This window comes from Colobus angolensis, unplaced genomic scaffold (assembly GCF_000951035.1).
Source record: "Colobus angolensis palliatus isolate OR3802 unplaced genomic scaffold, Cang.pa_1.0 Scaffold108, whole genome shotgun sequence".
NCBI classification, from domain to species: domain Eukaryota; kingdom Metazoa; phylum Chordata; class Mammalia; order Primates; family Cercopithecidae; genus Colobus; species Colobus angolensis.
The window spans coordinates 5086396-5103053 of NW_012111808.1; the positions used below are offsets into that span (position 1 = coordinate 5086396).

Consider the following 16658-nt stretch of genomic DNA (forward strand, 5'->3'; position numbering starts at 1 on the left):
CCTGACCTCGTGATCCGCCCGTCTCGGCCTCCCAAAGTGCTGGGATTACAGGCTTGAGCCACCGCGCCCGGCCTTTTTTTTTCTTTTTTAAGAGATGGAGTCTCACTATGTTGCCCAGTGCCTATGCTGGCCTCAAATTCCTGGGCTCAAGTGATCCTCCTGCCTCAGCCTTCAGAGCAGCTGGGATTACAGGCATGCACCACACTGTGCCTGGCTCATCTCATTTTCTAGAATTGACAAAGAAAAGAGAAGAAATAAGAAATGTACCAGCAAAAAATGCACCTTCACCATATGGCCCCTTAGCTAAAAGCTACAAAGCTAACAAGGGTGTGTCATCAAAACCAACCATGTACATGTACAGAGATGATTTTAACAGCTGCCATGTGACATGTGGCTCAAAGTCATCCTGAGTCTACTAAATGGTTGTGTTGTCAATGTATTTAAATGTGGCTACGTGCTCTCCAGAGTGTTCCCATGATCACCACGTCCTTTGATCACTTCCATCTGGAAGAGCAGATGAGTGCACCCCTCCCCTCAACTTCTCTGTGCTGGCACCAAATGCTTGCTTACAAACCTACCAACAACCAAGAAGCTGCACTGGTTGGTACACACTGCAGCAAACAAGGAAAACAAGAAGATAAAAAGTCTAACATCAAAAGAAGAAAAAAAAACAATAGAAATAATTGAAGAGAGAATGGGTAAAGGACATGAAAAGACAGTTCATACAAAGGGAAATTCAAATGCTGCTTTCGCCGAGGCTGGAGTGCAATGATGCAATCTCAGCTCACTGCAACCTCTGACTCCCGGGTTCAAGAGATTCTCCTGCCTCAGTCTCCCGAGTAGCTGGGATTACAGGTGCCTGCCATCACGCCTGGCTAATTTCTGCATTTTTAGTAGAGACCTAGTTTCATCATGTTGGCCAGACTGCTCTTGAACTCCTAACCTCAGGTGATCTGCCCACCTCGGCCTCCCAAAGTGCTGGGATAAAGGACATGAGCCACCGCACCTGGCCTCAAATGGCTCTTAAACCTGTAAGAAGATACTTGGGTTCCTAAAAGAGAAATGCAATTCTTCACGGAGATAGTAGTTTTTATCCTATAATAGCAAAATATTGGCACATGGTAATGATTGGGATGACATTCTAGGTTGAAAAGAGAGCAGAGAAACAGAGGCTCCGAGGTAATCTTTATGGAGAGCAATTTGGCCAGATCTCAAAATTTAACACACACATATGCACTGAGCGAACAATCACACTTCTAGGAAATATCCCCCACGTACCTACTGCAGGGCTTTTCAATGCAGCCCTATTTATCAGAAAGACTAGAAACAACACAAATGCCTACTGGGAGTAGCCAGTTAAACACGATTAGAATAAAAGCCTATGCAGTCCGCAAAAAAAGGATGAGGTGACCCCATAAATATGATAGGAATGACCTCCAGATTACCCTGTTAAGAGGCAAAAGCATAAGGGTATCTACCATCTTGTGCTTTCAGCTATGTGATGCACAGAATTCATACACAAATGAATGCATATGTGTACACACATACGCACATGTATGTTTCTGCATATGTGTATGGGCATATAAGGAAACAAGTTTGTAAGCATTCTTTGTGCATACAAGCATGTGTATCTCTCTGGAAGGATATATTTTGAGAAACTGGTAACCGTAGTTTCTTTTTGTTATTTTTTTAGAAGACAAAGTCTCATTGTGGCACCTGGGCTGGAGTGCAGTGGCAAGTGGCATGCTCACAGCTCACTGCAGCCTCTGAACTCCTGGGCTCAAGCGATCCTCCCACCTCAACTTCTGGAGTAGCTGAGACAAAAGTGCATGCCACTGTACCTAATTTTTAAAACTTTTTGTAAATATGAGGTCTTGCTTTGCAGACCAGGCTGAACTTGAACTGCTGCCCTCAAGCTATCCTCCTGCCTTGTCCTCCCAGAGTGCTGGGATTACAGGTGTGAGCCACCGTGCCCAGTCCAGCAGTAGTTTTTTGGAAAGGAAACTGCATGACTGAGGGGCAGAAGAGGCAGGAAGGAAAACTTCATTTTCATTCTGGACCCTTTTCTAATTGGATTCATTTACATGTATTACTGTTTTAAAGCAATGCTTGTGATTCCACTCCTTCCCTCTATTGGCTTATATATATAGCGAATATGGAGAGGAACAAGATGGCCAAACAGAAGCTTGCACTACTTGTAACTCCCATAGAAACATCAAATTTAACAACTCTCTACAAATACAAAAAGCACCTTTAAAAGAACCAAAACATCAGGCACTCACAGCACCTGGTTTTGCCTTTATATTGTTGAAAAAGGACTGAAGAGGGTAGGAAAGATAGCCTTGAATTGCCAATGCCACCCCTCCCCCAACCCCAGCACCAGGCTTTGCACTGAACTCCGTGCTGCACTATTACAGACAGTAGAAAGCAAAAACAGGCTGAACTCAGCTGGTGCCAGACCATAGAGGGAGCATTTAGACCAGCCCTAGCCAGAGGGGAATCTCCCTGTACCTTGGTCAGAACTTGAATTCTCGCAAGCCTCGTCACCGAGGGCCAAAGTTCTCTGGGGCTCTAAATAAACTTGAAAGGCAGTGTAGGCCAACATGAACTACAACTCTTAGGCAAGTCCTAGTGCTGAGCTGGACTTGGAGCAGTTGACTTAGCAGGCACATGACCTGCTACTGAGACACCAGCCAGAGCAGCCAGTGGAACGCTTATGCGGCCGCTCCCTGCCAACCTCACTGCTCCAAAAGAGACCTCTTCCTTCTGCTTGAGTTGATGAGCAGGAAGAGGAAAGATAACCTTGTCTTACATCTTGGATACCAGCTCAGTCACAGTAGGATAGGGCACCAGGCAGAGTCATGAGGCTATTTCAGGCCCTAGTTCCCAGACAACATTTCTAGATACATCCTGGATCAGAAGGGAGTCTGCTGCCTTGCAGGGGAAGGACCCGGCTCTGGCAGTCCATCACCTGCTGATGAAAAAGCCCTTGAGCCCTGAATAATCAGTAGCAATACCCAGTTAATATTTGAGGCTGTGGTGGCCATGGTGAGAGATTCCTTCTGCTTGAGAAAAGCAGAGGGAAAAGTGAAGGGTACTTTGTCTTGGACTTACTTTATTTATTTATTTATTTTCAGAGATGGAGTCCTGCTATGTTGCCCAGGCTGGAGTGCAATGATGTGATCTCAGCTCACTACAACCTCTACCTCCTGGGCTCAAACAATTCTCATGCCTCAGCCTCCTGAGTAGCTGGGATTACAGGTGTGCACCACCATGCCCAGCTAATTTTTTTAAAATTTAATTTAATTTAATTTAATTTTTGAGACAGAATCCTGCTCTGTTACCCAGGCTGGAGTGCAGTGGTGCAATCTCAGCTCACTGCAACCTCTGCCTCCCAGGTTCAAGCAATTCTCCTGCCTCACCTCAGCCTCCCGTGTAGCTGGAATTACAGGCATGCGCTACTATGCTTGGCTAATTTTGTATTTTTAGTAGAGACAGGGTTTCACCATGTTGGTTAGGCCAGTCTCGAACTCCTGACCTCAAGTGATCCACCCACCTTGGCCTCCCAAAGTCCCGGGATTACATGTGCCACCGTGCCCAGCTGTGTCTGGCTAGTTTTTGTATTTTTTGTAGAGATGGGGTTTCACCATGTTGATCAGGCTGGTCTCAAACTCCTGACCTTGTGACCCACCCACCTTGGCCTCCCAAAGTGTTGGGATTACAGGTGTGAGCCACCACACCCAGCCTATTTTTTTTTTAATTATTTTATTTTTAGTACAGATAGGGTTTCACCATATTGGCCAGGCTGGTCTTGAGCTCCTGGCCTCAAGTGGTCTGCCCGCCTCGGCCTCCCCAAATGCTGGGATTACAGGCATGAGCCACTGCGCCCAGCCTGTGTTGCACTTTAGGTACCACCTTGGCCACAGTGAGGTAAAGCAACAAACAGGCTCTTGGGGTCCCTGAGTCTAGGCCTTAGGTTCTTGGATGACATCTCTGGACTTGCTTTTTGCCAGAAGGGAGCTCACTGCCCTGAAGGGTGACTGAAAGCATTTACCACAAGCTGACTGAAGAAGCCGTAGGCCTTTACTGAACATCAGCAGTAACCTGGCAGCCCTCCTCATGGGCCTGTGTTGGTGGTGAACATGGGGAGAGGCCCCTGAGCGTATGGAAAGGGGAGGGAAGAGTGGGAAGGACTGGCTAATGGTTTGAGGCCAGCTTAGCCACAGTAGAATAGATAGGACACCAGGTAGATTTCTAAGATTTTGGACTCCAGTCCATGGCTCCCAGATGGCATCTCTGGATCTGGCTGCAGCCTGGGGGAACTCACTGGCTTGAAGCTAGCCTGACTGGTTTCAAGACCTGCTTATTGCAGAGCCCCAGGGCATTGAGTGAACATAGGCAGTAGCCAGATCACGGTTACAGTGGGCCATGGCGAGACCCAATACGGTGCCGGCTTGAGGTCTGACCCAGTACATTTTCAGTGGTGATGGCCACAGTGGTGCTTGTATCACCACACCCCTAGCTCTGGGTGGCCCAGCACAGAGGGACAGAGAGAGGGAGAGGGGGAGAGGGGAGAGAGGGGGAAGAGGGAGAGACAGCGAAAAAGAGAGAGATTGAGATTGATTCTGTCTGGGAGAAAGCAAGCAACAAGAACAAGAGTCTGGGCTTGATAATCAAGATAATTCTTCCAGATAGTCTGCAAGAAATACAGTGTTACTGAGCTTGAGATGCCCCCTAAGGCAGATATGGGTTTGATCATAATATCCAAGTTCTTTTGAATACCTGGAAATCTTTCCCAAGAAGGATGTGTATAAACAAGCCCAGACTGTGAAGGCTAGAGTAAATATCTAACTCTTCAACGCCCAGACTGATGAACATCCACAAGCATCAAAAACATGACTTCACCAAACAAACTAAATAAGGCACTAGGGGTCACGCCTGCAGAAACAAAACTTCATGACCTTTCAGACAGAAAATTCAGAATTGCCATTTTGAGGAAACTCGAAGAAATTCAAGATAGCACAGAGAAGACATTCAGAATTCTATCAGATAAACTCAACAAAGAGGAAACTCAAGGAAATTCAAGACAACACCAAAAAAATTTAGAATTCTATCAGATAAATGTAACAGAGATTGAAATAATTAAAAAGAGTCAAGCTGAAATTCTGGAGTTGAAAAATGCAAGCGACATACTGAAGAATGCATCAGAGTCTTTTAATAGCAGGATTGATTAAGTGGAACAAAGAGTTAGTGAGCTGGAAGACAAGTTATTGGAAAATACGGTCAGAGGAGACAAAAGAAAAAAGAATGAAGTACACCTACAAGATCTAGAAAATAGATTTAAAAAAGCAAATCTAAGAGTTATTGGCCTTAACGTGGAGGTAGAGAAAGAGAAAGGGGTAGAAAGTTTATTCAAGGTGGTAATAACAGAAAACTTCCCAAACCTAGAGGAAGATATAAATATCCAAGAACAAGAAGGTTGTAGAACACCAAGCAGATTAACCCAAAGAAGACTACCTCAGGCATTTAGTAATCAAATTCCTAAAAGTCAAGGACAAAAGGAAGGATCCTAAAAGCAGCAAAAGAAAAGAAACAAATAAAATACACTGGCACTCCAATACATCTGGCAGCAGACTTTTCAGTGGAAACCTTATAGGCCAGGAGACAGTGGCATGACATATTTAAAGTGCTGAAGGAAAAAACTTTTACCCTAGAAAATATATTTCAAGCATAAAGGAGAAATGAAGACCTTTCCAGATAAACAAAAGCTGAGGGATTTCATCAACACTAGATCTGTCCTACAAGAAATGCTAAAGAGAGTACATTAATCAGAAAGAAAAAGGATGTTAGTGAGCAATAAGAAATCACCTGAAGGCACAAAACTCACTGGTAACAGTTAAGTATACAGAAAAACCCAGAATAGTGTAACACTGTGACTGTGATATGTAAAATACTCTTCAGTAGAAAGACTAAAAGATGAACTGATAAAAAATAGTAACTAGAACAACTTTTCAAGACATAGCACAATAAGATATAAATAGAAATAATAAAAAGTTAAAAAGCAGAGGGAGGAAGTTAAAGTGTAGAGTTTTTATTAGTTTTCTTTTAGCTTAAAATAATGAGTTATTAGACAGTTCTTACAAACCTCATGGTAACCTTAAATCAAAAAACATACAATGGATACATACAAAATAAAAAGCAGGAAATTAAAGCATACCACAAGAGAAAACCACCTTCACTAAAAGGTAGAAAGGAAGGGAGGAAAGAAGGAAGAGAAGACCACAAAGCCACCAGAAAACATAACAAAATGGCAAGAGTAAGTCCTTACTTATCAATATAACATTGAATGTAGATGGACTAAACTCTCAATCAAAAGACATAGAGTGGCTGAATAGATTTAAAAAAAAAAAAAAAACCCAATTATCTGTTGCCTACAACAGATACTCCACCTAGACTGAAAATGAAGGGATGGAAGAAGATATTCCATGCCAATGGAAAGCAAAAAAGATACCTATAGTTACATCAGACAAAATATATAGACAAAACTATAAGAAGAGTCAAAGAAAGTCACTATATAATGATAAAGAGGTCAACTCAGCAAGAGGATATAATAGTTGTAAATATTTATCCACCTTACACTGGAGCACCCAGATATATAAAGCAAATATTATTAGAGCTAAAGAGAGTGTTAGACCCCAGTAAAATAATAGCTGGAGACATCAACACTACACTTTCAGCAATGGACAGATCTTCCAGACAGAAAATCAACAAAGAAACATCGGACTTAATCTGCACTATAGACCAAATAGATATTTATAAAATATTTCATACAACAGCTGTAGAATACACATTCTTTTCCTCAGCACATGGGTCATTCTCAAAGACAGAACATATATTAAGTCACATATATGACTTAACAAGTCATATATAAGACTTAACAAGTCTTAAAACATTCAAATAAATTGAAATAATATCAAACATCTCTGATTGATCACAATGGAATAAAACTAGAAATCAATAATAAGAGGAATTTTGGAAACTATACAAAAACATGGAAATTAAACAATATGTTCCTAAATAACCAGTGGGTCAATGAAGAAATTAAACAGGAAACTGAAAAATTTCTTCAAACAAATGATAATGGAAACATGATACACCAAAACCTATGGGACACAGTGAAAGCAGAACTATGAGGGAAGTTTATAGCTATAAGTGCCTACATCAAAAAATAAGAAAAACTTCAAACAACCTAATGATGCATCTGAAAGAACTAAAGCTGGGTGCAGTGGCTCACGCCTGTAATCCCAGCACTTTGGGAGGCCGAGGTGAGCGGATCACGAGGTCAGGAGATTGAGACCATCCTAGCTAACACAGTGAAACCCCATCTCTACTAAAAAATACAAAAAAATTAGCGGGGGCATGGTGGCGGGCACCTGTAGTCCCAGCTACTCGGGAGGCTGAGGTGGCAGAATGGTGTGAACCCAGGAGGCAGAGCTTGCAGTGAGCTGAGATCGCACCACTGCACTCCAACCTGGGCAACAGAGCGAGACTCTGTCTCAAAAAAAAAAAAAAAAGAACTAGAAAAGCAAGAGCTAACCAAACCCAAAGTTACTAGAAGAAAAGAAATAATAAAGATCAAAGCAGAGACAAATGACATTGAAGCAAAGAAAACAATACAAAAGATCAATGAAACAAAAATTGTTTTGTTTGTTTTGTTTGGTTTTTTTTTTTGGAGACAGAGTCTCACTGTTGCCCAGGCTGGAGTGCAGTGGTGTGATCTCAGCTCACTGCAACCTCTGCCTCCCAGGTTCAAGTGATTCTCCTGCCTCAGCCTCCTGAGTAGCTAGGAGTAGCCAGGACTATAGGCATGTGCCACCACGCCTGGCTAATTTTTGTAGTTTTAGTAGCGTCAGGGTTCCACCCTGTTGGCCAGGCTGGTCTCAAACTCCTGCCCTCAAGTGATCCACCTACCTCAGCCTCCCAAAGTGCTGGGATTACAGGTGTGAGCCACTGTGCTTTATCAAGAAGTTAGTTTCTTGAAAAGATAAACAAAATTGACAAACCTTTAGCTGGACTACCAAAAAAAAAAAAAAAAGAAAAAAAAGAAAAAAAAGAGAGACCCAAATAAATGAAATCAGAGCTAGAAAACGACACATTACAACTGTTACTACAGAAATTCAAACATCATTAGTGGCTACTATGAGCAACTATTTGCCAATAAATTGGAAAATGTAGAAAAAAAGGGATAAATTCCTAGATAGATAAAACCTACCAAGATTGAATCATGAAGAAATCCAAAACCCAAACAGACAAATAACAAGTAACAAGATCAAAGCTGTAATAAAAAGTCTCTCAGCAAAGAAAAGCCCAGGACCCAAAGGCTTCTCTACTGAATACTACCAATCATTTAAAGAAGAACTAATACCAATCCCACTCAATCTATTCTAAAATACACAGGAGGAGGAAATACTTCCAAACTCATTCTACAAGGCCAGTATTACGCTGATGCCAAAACCAGACAAAGACACATCAAAAAACAAAAACAAACAAACAAACAAAACTAAAAAAATCTACAGGCCAATATCATTGATGAATATTGATGCAAAAATCCTCAACAAAATACTAGAAAATCGAATTCAACAACACATTAAAAAGATCATTCATCATGACCAAGTGTTATTTATCCCAGAAATGCAAAGATGGTTCAACATACACAAATCAATTAATGTGGTATGTCATGCAACAGAATGAAGGGCAAAAACCATATGATCATTTCAATAGATGCTGAAAAAAAAATTGATACAATTCAACATCCCTTCATGATAAACATCCTCAAAAAACTGGGTATAGAAGGAACATACCTCAATATAATAAAAGCCAGTTCATATACTGCTCAGACCCATAGCAAGTATCAAACTGAATGGGGAAAAACTAAAAGCCTTTCCTCCTAGATCTGGAACACGTCAAGGATGCCCACTTTCACCAGAAGTCCTAGCGAGTGCCATCAGACAAGAGAAAGAAATAAAGGGCATCCAAATTGGAAAGGAATAAGTCAAATTATCCTTGTTTGTAGATGATATGATCTCATATTTGGAAAAGCCTAAAGACTCCACCAAAAAACTATTAGAACTGATAAATTCTGTAATGTTGCAAGATACAAAATCAACATACAGAAATCAGTAGCCTTTCTATTTGCCAATGAAAAACAATCTGAAAAAGAAATCAAGAAAGTAATCCAATTTATAATAGCTATGAATAAAATACCTAAGAACTAAGTTTACCAAAGAAGTAAAAGATCTCTGCAATGAAAACTATAAATTGATTGCACTGATGCTAGAAACTAAAGAGGACACCAGAAAAATGGAGTGATATTCCATGCTCATGGATTGGAATATTGTTAAAATGTTCATACTACCCAAAACAATCTACAGATTCAATGCAATCTTTATGAAAATACCAATGGTAGTCTTCACAGAAATAGAAGAAACAATCCTAAAATTTGTATGGGAACCACAAAAGACTCAGAATAGCCACAGCTAATCTAAGCCAAAAGAACAGAACTGGAGGAATCACATTACCTGCCTTCAAATTATACAACAGAGCTGTAATAACCAAAACAACATGGTATTGGCATAAAAACAGACACACAGATCAATGGAACAGAATAGAGAACTCAGAGATAAATTCATCATCCTCAGTGAACTTATTTTCAGCAAAGGTGCCAAGAACATACATTGGGGAAAGGCAGTCTCTTCAGTAAAAGACGCAGGGAAAAACTGCATATTTACATGTAGATGAATGAAAGTAGACCCCATCTGTTGCCATATGCAAAAATTGAATCAAAATGGATTAAAGAATTAAATCTAAGACCTCAAACTATGAAATGACTATAAGAAAACTCTGGGGAAGGCCAGGCGTGGTGGCTCATGCCTGTAATTCCAGCACTTTGGGAAGCCAAGGTAGGTGGATCACGAGGTCAAGAGATTGAGACTATCTTGGCCAACATGGTAAAACCCCGTCTCTGCTAAATACAAAAAGTTAGCTGGGCATGGTGGCGCATGCCTGTAGTCCCAGCTACTCGGGAGGCTGAGGCAAGGGAATTGCTGGAACTCGGGAAGTAGCGGTTGCAGTGGGCCAAGATGGCGCCACTGCACTCCAGCCGGGCGACAGAGCAAAACTCAGTCTCAAAAAAAACCAAAAAGCAAAAAACAAAAAAAAAACACACACACACACACTGGGGAAGCTCTCCAGGACACTAAACAGGGCAAAGATTTGTTGAGTAATACTTCACAAGCAAGGCACCAAAGGCAAAAACGGACAAATGAGATCACAAGTTAAAAAGCTTCTGTAAAGCAAAGGAAACAATCAACAAAGTAAAGAGACAAAAGAATGGGAGAAAATATTCAGGCCACTGAATTCATTTTCAATGATAGATTCTTCCCCTTGTCTCATCCCAGAACCACTCTCTATCTGCAGGGACTGGGTCCAGGCACCTAGAGAGTTTGTAAAAATTCCACAAGAGGTTCTGATGTACAGGCAGGACTGAGAACCTCCAGTTAGTGCAAGGGAGAGTGTCTTCCTATGGTGACTTCTATCATTAAAAATCTACTTCTGAACTTGGGCTGCAAAGTAGCAGGAAGAAAACCAACAGCTGAGTTAGGTTTCCATGAGCAAGAGATTCGTACCCAAGGTTCAATCATAAATTACGTGACTCGAAAGCAAATTCTCTAAAATGAGCATGTTGCCCAAGATCTTAAAAATAAATAGAATAGACTGGGCACAGTGGTTCACGCCTGTAATCCCAGCACTTTAGGAGGCCAAGGTGGGCGGATCACCTTAGGTCAGGAGTTCAAGACCAGCCTGGCCAACATGGCAAAACTCCGTCCCTACTAAAAATACAAAAATTAGCTGGGCGTGATGGTGGGTGCCAGTAATCCCAGCTACTTGGGAGGCTGAGGCCGGAGAATCGCTTGAACCCGGGAGACGGAGTCTGCAGTGAGCTGAGATCGCAACACTTCACTCCAGCCTGGGCAACAAGAGCGAGACTCTGTCAAATAAATAAATAAATAGAATAAAATGAGATGGCACAGTATCACCACCCTTCTCCATCAGTAATCACTCAGTGCAGGAATACCCCTCACCCCGCGGCTTTACAAGCTTCAATTACTCTAGTGTCCTTAGGCTGTGGAGGTGGATGGCAATTTACAACCAATCAGAGAAAGAAAGAAAATAAGTAGCCAGAGTAGACTGCCAAATGTGGTATGTGCCAAAAATGGAAAATGCATCTTATTAAGTGGAACAGCTCCCTCAGCACTTTTCACAGATTCCCTAGGATATCCTACAATTGATTATGTTTCAATGAGCCATCTTTATCTGTGTGTTGGTTCCAACTAAATATTAATTCATAGATGCTCTAAAGACCCCACATTCTTAATTCCAGATTATTTTATGAAGATATCACTTTAAGGCTGGGTGCGGTCATTACTCATGCCTGTAATCCCAGCACTTTGGGAGGTTAAGGCTGGCAGATCACAAGGTCAGGAAATTGAGACCATCCTGGCCAAAATGGCGAAACCCTGGCTCTACTAAAAACACAAAAAATCAGCCAGGCATGGTGGCACACGCCTGTAATCCCAGCTACCCAAGAGGCTGAGGCAGGAGAATCACTTAAACCCGGGACGGAGAGGTTGCAGTGAGCCAAGATAGCGCCACTGCACTCCAGTCTGGGTGACAGAGAGAGACTCTGTCTCAAAACAAAAACAAAAACAAACAAACAACAACAAAACTCCAAAAATACAAAAACTAGTGTTTCCCAGAACACATGCTGAGAAGTGTGTTCATCAGGAAACGAAGGAGCTCACTCCATAGCACTGAAAACATTGCTGCTCATTTCTGAGAGTCTTTGCTCCATCTTTAGACAAAGGGTAAAGTTACTCCACTTGAACCTGCGGGCTTATCTTTCTCCATGGCACATTCTAACAGCATGTTTGTGCCTGTCCTTCCTTCTCACAAAACACAATAAAGGTCCTTTTACTGAAAAGTACTCCGAATGGGTCTCTCAAAACACTTGTTTAACAGGAAAGCTTAGTTGGGCTGAGGATTTCCTTTCTTTAAGAAAAAAGAAAGCAACTTTCTGTGCTACAATCCTCATTAAAGAAACGAGCGCAGTTCAGGCCACTTAGGCAGCGCTTTGCTGGAAAGGGTGCTGGTCCTTGGTGATACCCAGCCTGGTGGTACCTCGCCGGGTGACTCATATTCTGATGTCTTAAAGAACTGATCCTCTGAAGGAAATTATTCAGGATGTGAAATGTCAAGAAAGACAGATGATGATTAAAAAAAGAAAGAGAAGTCAGGGTTACACTGAACTTAATTGGGAAATTGTCCAAATGAGAATACGGCAGGAAAGGAAAGAGGAGGAAAGAGGGATGAAGAGGGCAAAGAGAGGAAGGGAGGAAAGAGGGAGAGCAGACTGTGGCTGTGAGGGAGGCAGGGCAGATGGGAAATGGGAGCAAAGAGGTCTGGCATTTACTGAACATCGTCTGTATGCTTGGGAAGGGCACAGAGAGGTACTAGAATAAGAATGTTTGTAAAAAGTCACAGGCAAAGTCATTTGATATGGGTTTTGAGAAGCGAGAACCACCCACATCCCCTAGGAATATAAACCATCCTTGGAAAACACGACTAAGATTCAAGACTGAGAATTCTTTTTTTTTTTTGAGATGGAGTCTCGCTTTGTCACCCAGGATAGAGTGCAGTGGTGAGATCTCAGTTAACTGCAACCTCCACTTTCCAGGTTCAAGTGATTCTCCTGCCTCAGTCTCCCAAGTAGCTGGGATTATAGGTGTGCGCCACCATGCCGGACTAATTTTTGTATTTTTAGTAGAGATGGGGTTTCACTATGTTGGCCAGGCTGGTCTCAAACTCCTGACCTCAAGTGACCCAACCGCCTTGGCCTCCCAAAGTGCTGGGATTATAGGCATGAGTGAGTCACTGTGCCCAGCCAAGACTGAGCTCTTTTAATGCCCATATGCCGAGGGTAGAAATCTACAAAACATATGACCTGCAAACTGAACGATCAGGAAAGGACCCTAACCACCAGAATGGGCAGGCAGAGTTGGAAAAAAACAGGGTATGAGAGTTTCCACTCACTATATGCTTCTCTGACATTTCTGCAGGCACCCAATCCTGGTCCCTTTGCTGTGTCCCAGACTACACGTCTGATGGCTTGCCACCAAGCACCAAGAGTGAAGTTGACCCTTGACCCCACGGAGCCAATTCTCCTGCCACCCCATCAGATATCTACATTTGGTAGAGATTCCAAAATTGTGATAGGAGACTAAGCAGTGCAGTTGTGGGGGAAAGGAATGAGGAAGAAGCATATTTTATTCACTGTTTGGGCAATCAACTAGAACTTCCTTGTAACTTGTCTGGCTGCTTCAGCTTTAGCTAGTTCACCAATATCCAGTCTGGACCTGTTATGACAGAGGCTACCTTCCTGTTCAGATTGGTGGGAATTCCATTTTCTTTCTTTCTTTTTTTTTTTTTTTTGAGACAGAGTTTCACTCTTGTTGCCCAGGCTGGAGTTCAATGGTGCCATCTCGGCTCACTGCAACCTCCGCCTCCTGGATTCTAGTGATTCTTCTGTAGTCCCAAGTAGCTGGGACTACAGGTACATGCCACCACACCTGGCTAATTTTTGTATTTTTAGTAGAGATGGGGTTTCACCATGTTGGTCTGGCTGGTCTCGAACTCCTAATCTCAGGTGATCCACCCACCTTAGCCTACCAAAGTGTTGGCATTGCAGGTGTGAGCCACTGTGCCCGGCGGGAATTCCATTTTAATTCTGGTCAAATACCATGATTTTAGTACCTTCTGCTTCAGGGCAGAAGGCACTTAAGCTCAATCCTCAACAGCTTGAAATTAAATCCAGAAACTCACTCTAAGAGGTAATGCATCTAAATGTTTGCTATGGAGAGGTAGGGGACAAACGACATATAGGAGTCAATGGCCTCCCCAAATTTGGGTGAGATGGGGCTCCCAGGAGTACATGCACTCCCCACACTGAGAATCTCCCCACAGGGAGAACAGGAACAGGAAGAATCATTGCAGAAATGGGATTTCATGGCATGTCACATTTTCTACAGGTGAAAATTATTAGAAAAAAATAGCTCATCCAGGTAGCAGAACCCAAGAAAGAGAAACTAGAGGGGGAGTTGGCATGGGGGAAAAAGAGACTTCTAGAAAACCTGCAAGGGCAGAATGGCAGGAACAGAGACCTCAGGAAAACCAGCTAAAATCTGAGGCTTCTCTGAGTAAGGCTGCAGGGAGGCATGTCTGGAGGGCTGAAACCGGAACACTATGATAATGATTTCTGTGAATGTGATGCTAAGGTTGTTCAGTTAGAATTTTAGGGAACACCATGGAAGAATTATTTTCAGCCTGATTATCAAACCTGGGGTCCAGAGAGAAAAGTCTCAGCTTGCTCATGGAGAAGAGCTACAAGAGAAGCACACATCAGTTTGCCAGGGTGGGAGAACCATTAGTAGATGAAATAGAAAAGCCACAAAGGAAAAAAGGTGTTATGGTAAAAGCAAGCCAAGTTCTACTGCCCTCAGTGATGTACTGTCTATGGCTACTTATGCACAACATTGGCAGAGACCACGTGGTCCACAAAGCCTAAAACGTTTACTTGCTGGCCCTTTACAGAAAAAGTTTGCTGGCCTTGGTCTAGACCCTGCCTCTGATGCTGACCTGACCCTGGGCAGACCATACATACATACACACACACACACACACACACACAAAGGGTGGTTATTTATATAACTCATACCACCAGTTTAACAATACCAATAGTAAACATCTAAAGATTGATTGATATGTATCCTTTAAAAATTTCTGGGTGCAGTAACATGCAGATTCTTGTACACATAACTCCGTTTTAAGAATATATACACTGGCTAGGCATCCTAGCTCTCATGCCTGTAATTCCAGGAGTTTGAGAGATTGAGGTGGGCGCATCCCTTGAGCTCAGGAGTTTGAGACCAGCCTGGGCAACATAGTGAAGTACCATCTACACACACAAACACACACACAAATACAAAAATTAGCTGGACATAGTGGTGCATGCCTGTAGTCCAGCTACTCAGGAGGCTGAGGTAGGAGGATCACTTGAGTCCAGCAGGTCGAGGCTGCAGTGAGCCAAGTTCATACTACTGGACTCCAGCTGGGGACACAGTGAGACCCTGTCTCAAAAAACAAACACACACACACACACACACACACAACAAAACAAAACAAAACAAACAATATACACACTAACAAAGACCTTAATGTATTTTCTCTGCAGAACTTGTCAGATACGCTCTCCCAGCCCTTCCTACTAAGCACAATGGGTACTTGTCCAAGCCCATCCACCATTCTGTCAGTTGCATCCTAAGAAGACATCAGAGAAGATCCCCTCCTAGACCACACAAAATGGACCGATCATCTTTGGCACGTGTGGCCACGACGCACATGAGGATTTATAAGCAACCTAGTCACTGGGACTTCATGTGGTTACCTTTTCTGAATGGCTCCCGGTTCTCCTCCGCTTCCCTGTTGACTCGGTTTTGTTCTGGTTCAACAGTAGAGCCCTGGTCATCAAGTTCATCTTCTGTTTCATCATCACTGTAGGGAACCACTTCGTCATTAGGCTGAGAATCCTCATCAAATGTCGTTTCTGAGTCTCTTTCTGTACTCATTCTGCTGGCAAATTGGAACTACCTGCTTAAAAGGAAAGAGAAACCAGAGTGGATTATGACTCTTGCCCAGTTTTTGGTTGAATCCTGTCTGTATCCCGTTACAATGCCCCTTTTACAGAACATTGTCTTACTGCCATGTAAATAGTCTGGAATAGTACCCGCAAATTCAACTTAACATGCAAGTAAGAACAAAACCATTCAGTACTGATTAAATGCTTGGGTAAGATTTTTTAAAAATATGTAACTGCAAACCTTTTATTTTTAAACAAGGGTGTGTATATATATATATATATTTTTTTAAGGCAATATTTAAAATTGGGGGGTCTCTACCCAATGAAATAAATTTAGTGGGTAACAATCAACATTAAACTAAAATGAAACAGACTATAAAATATCTGATTACAGCACATATAATAAGAATAAGTACTCCTTGATAACACAGTTGTACACATTCACACGTTTATTTGCATTGTGGGTGTTAATGGAGTTGAATTTCTTCCTGTGGATTGCTGGCAAAGTTGACAAACCATTGCTCTAAGATATCTGGTTTCTGCTAACACTAACATTCTGAGCCTTTGTTCTGACACAACATTTTTAATATAACCTTAGATCTTCCAAGTTTACCGACTTCCCAGGAACACTCCCTAGCTTTTCTATCTTCCCAACTACCACTGCCCACTTTGTATCTGCAATTTGTGCTTGAGCATCTACCACATAAGATGACTCCAAACAAGTGCGAAGAACAACCTTAGTTATATTTATTTTAGGAAAATATTTACACAAATACCTCAGGTTATAGACACACAGCCTGACATTGACATAAGCATCACAGTGCCATGTAGTCAGTATTGTTAATGACAGCAGCTCACATTTATTTTGTGTTAACTGCATGCCAAGCCTTGCACTAAGCACTTTATA

At 42.2% G+C, this 16658-nt stretch overlaps 1 protein-coding gene across 1 annotated transcript in view; it reads right to left on the reverse strand.

The window, feature by feature from the left end:
- ATP8B1 (ATPase, aminophospholipid transporter, class I, type 8B, member 1) overlaps nt 1-15740 on the reverse strand; it is an 81308-nt gene extending 65568 nt beyond the window's left edge. The window contains exon 1 of the mRNA XM_011949533.1: nt 15560-15740. Coding sequence (XP_011804923.1) covers nt 15560-15740 — 181 coding nt within the window. The remainder of the gene's footprint in view (nt 1-15559) is intronic.
- Nucleotides 15741-16658: the final 918 nt, after the last annotated feature.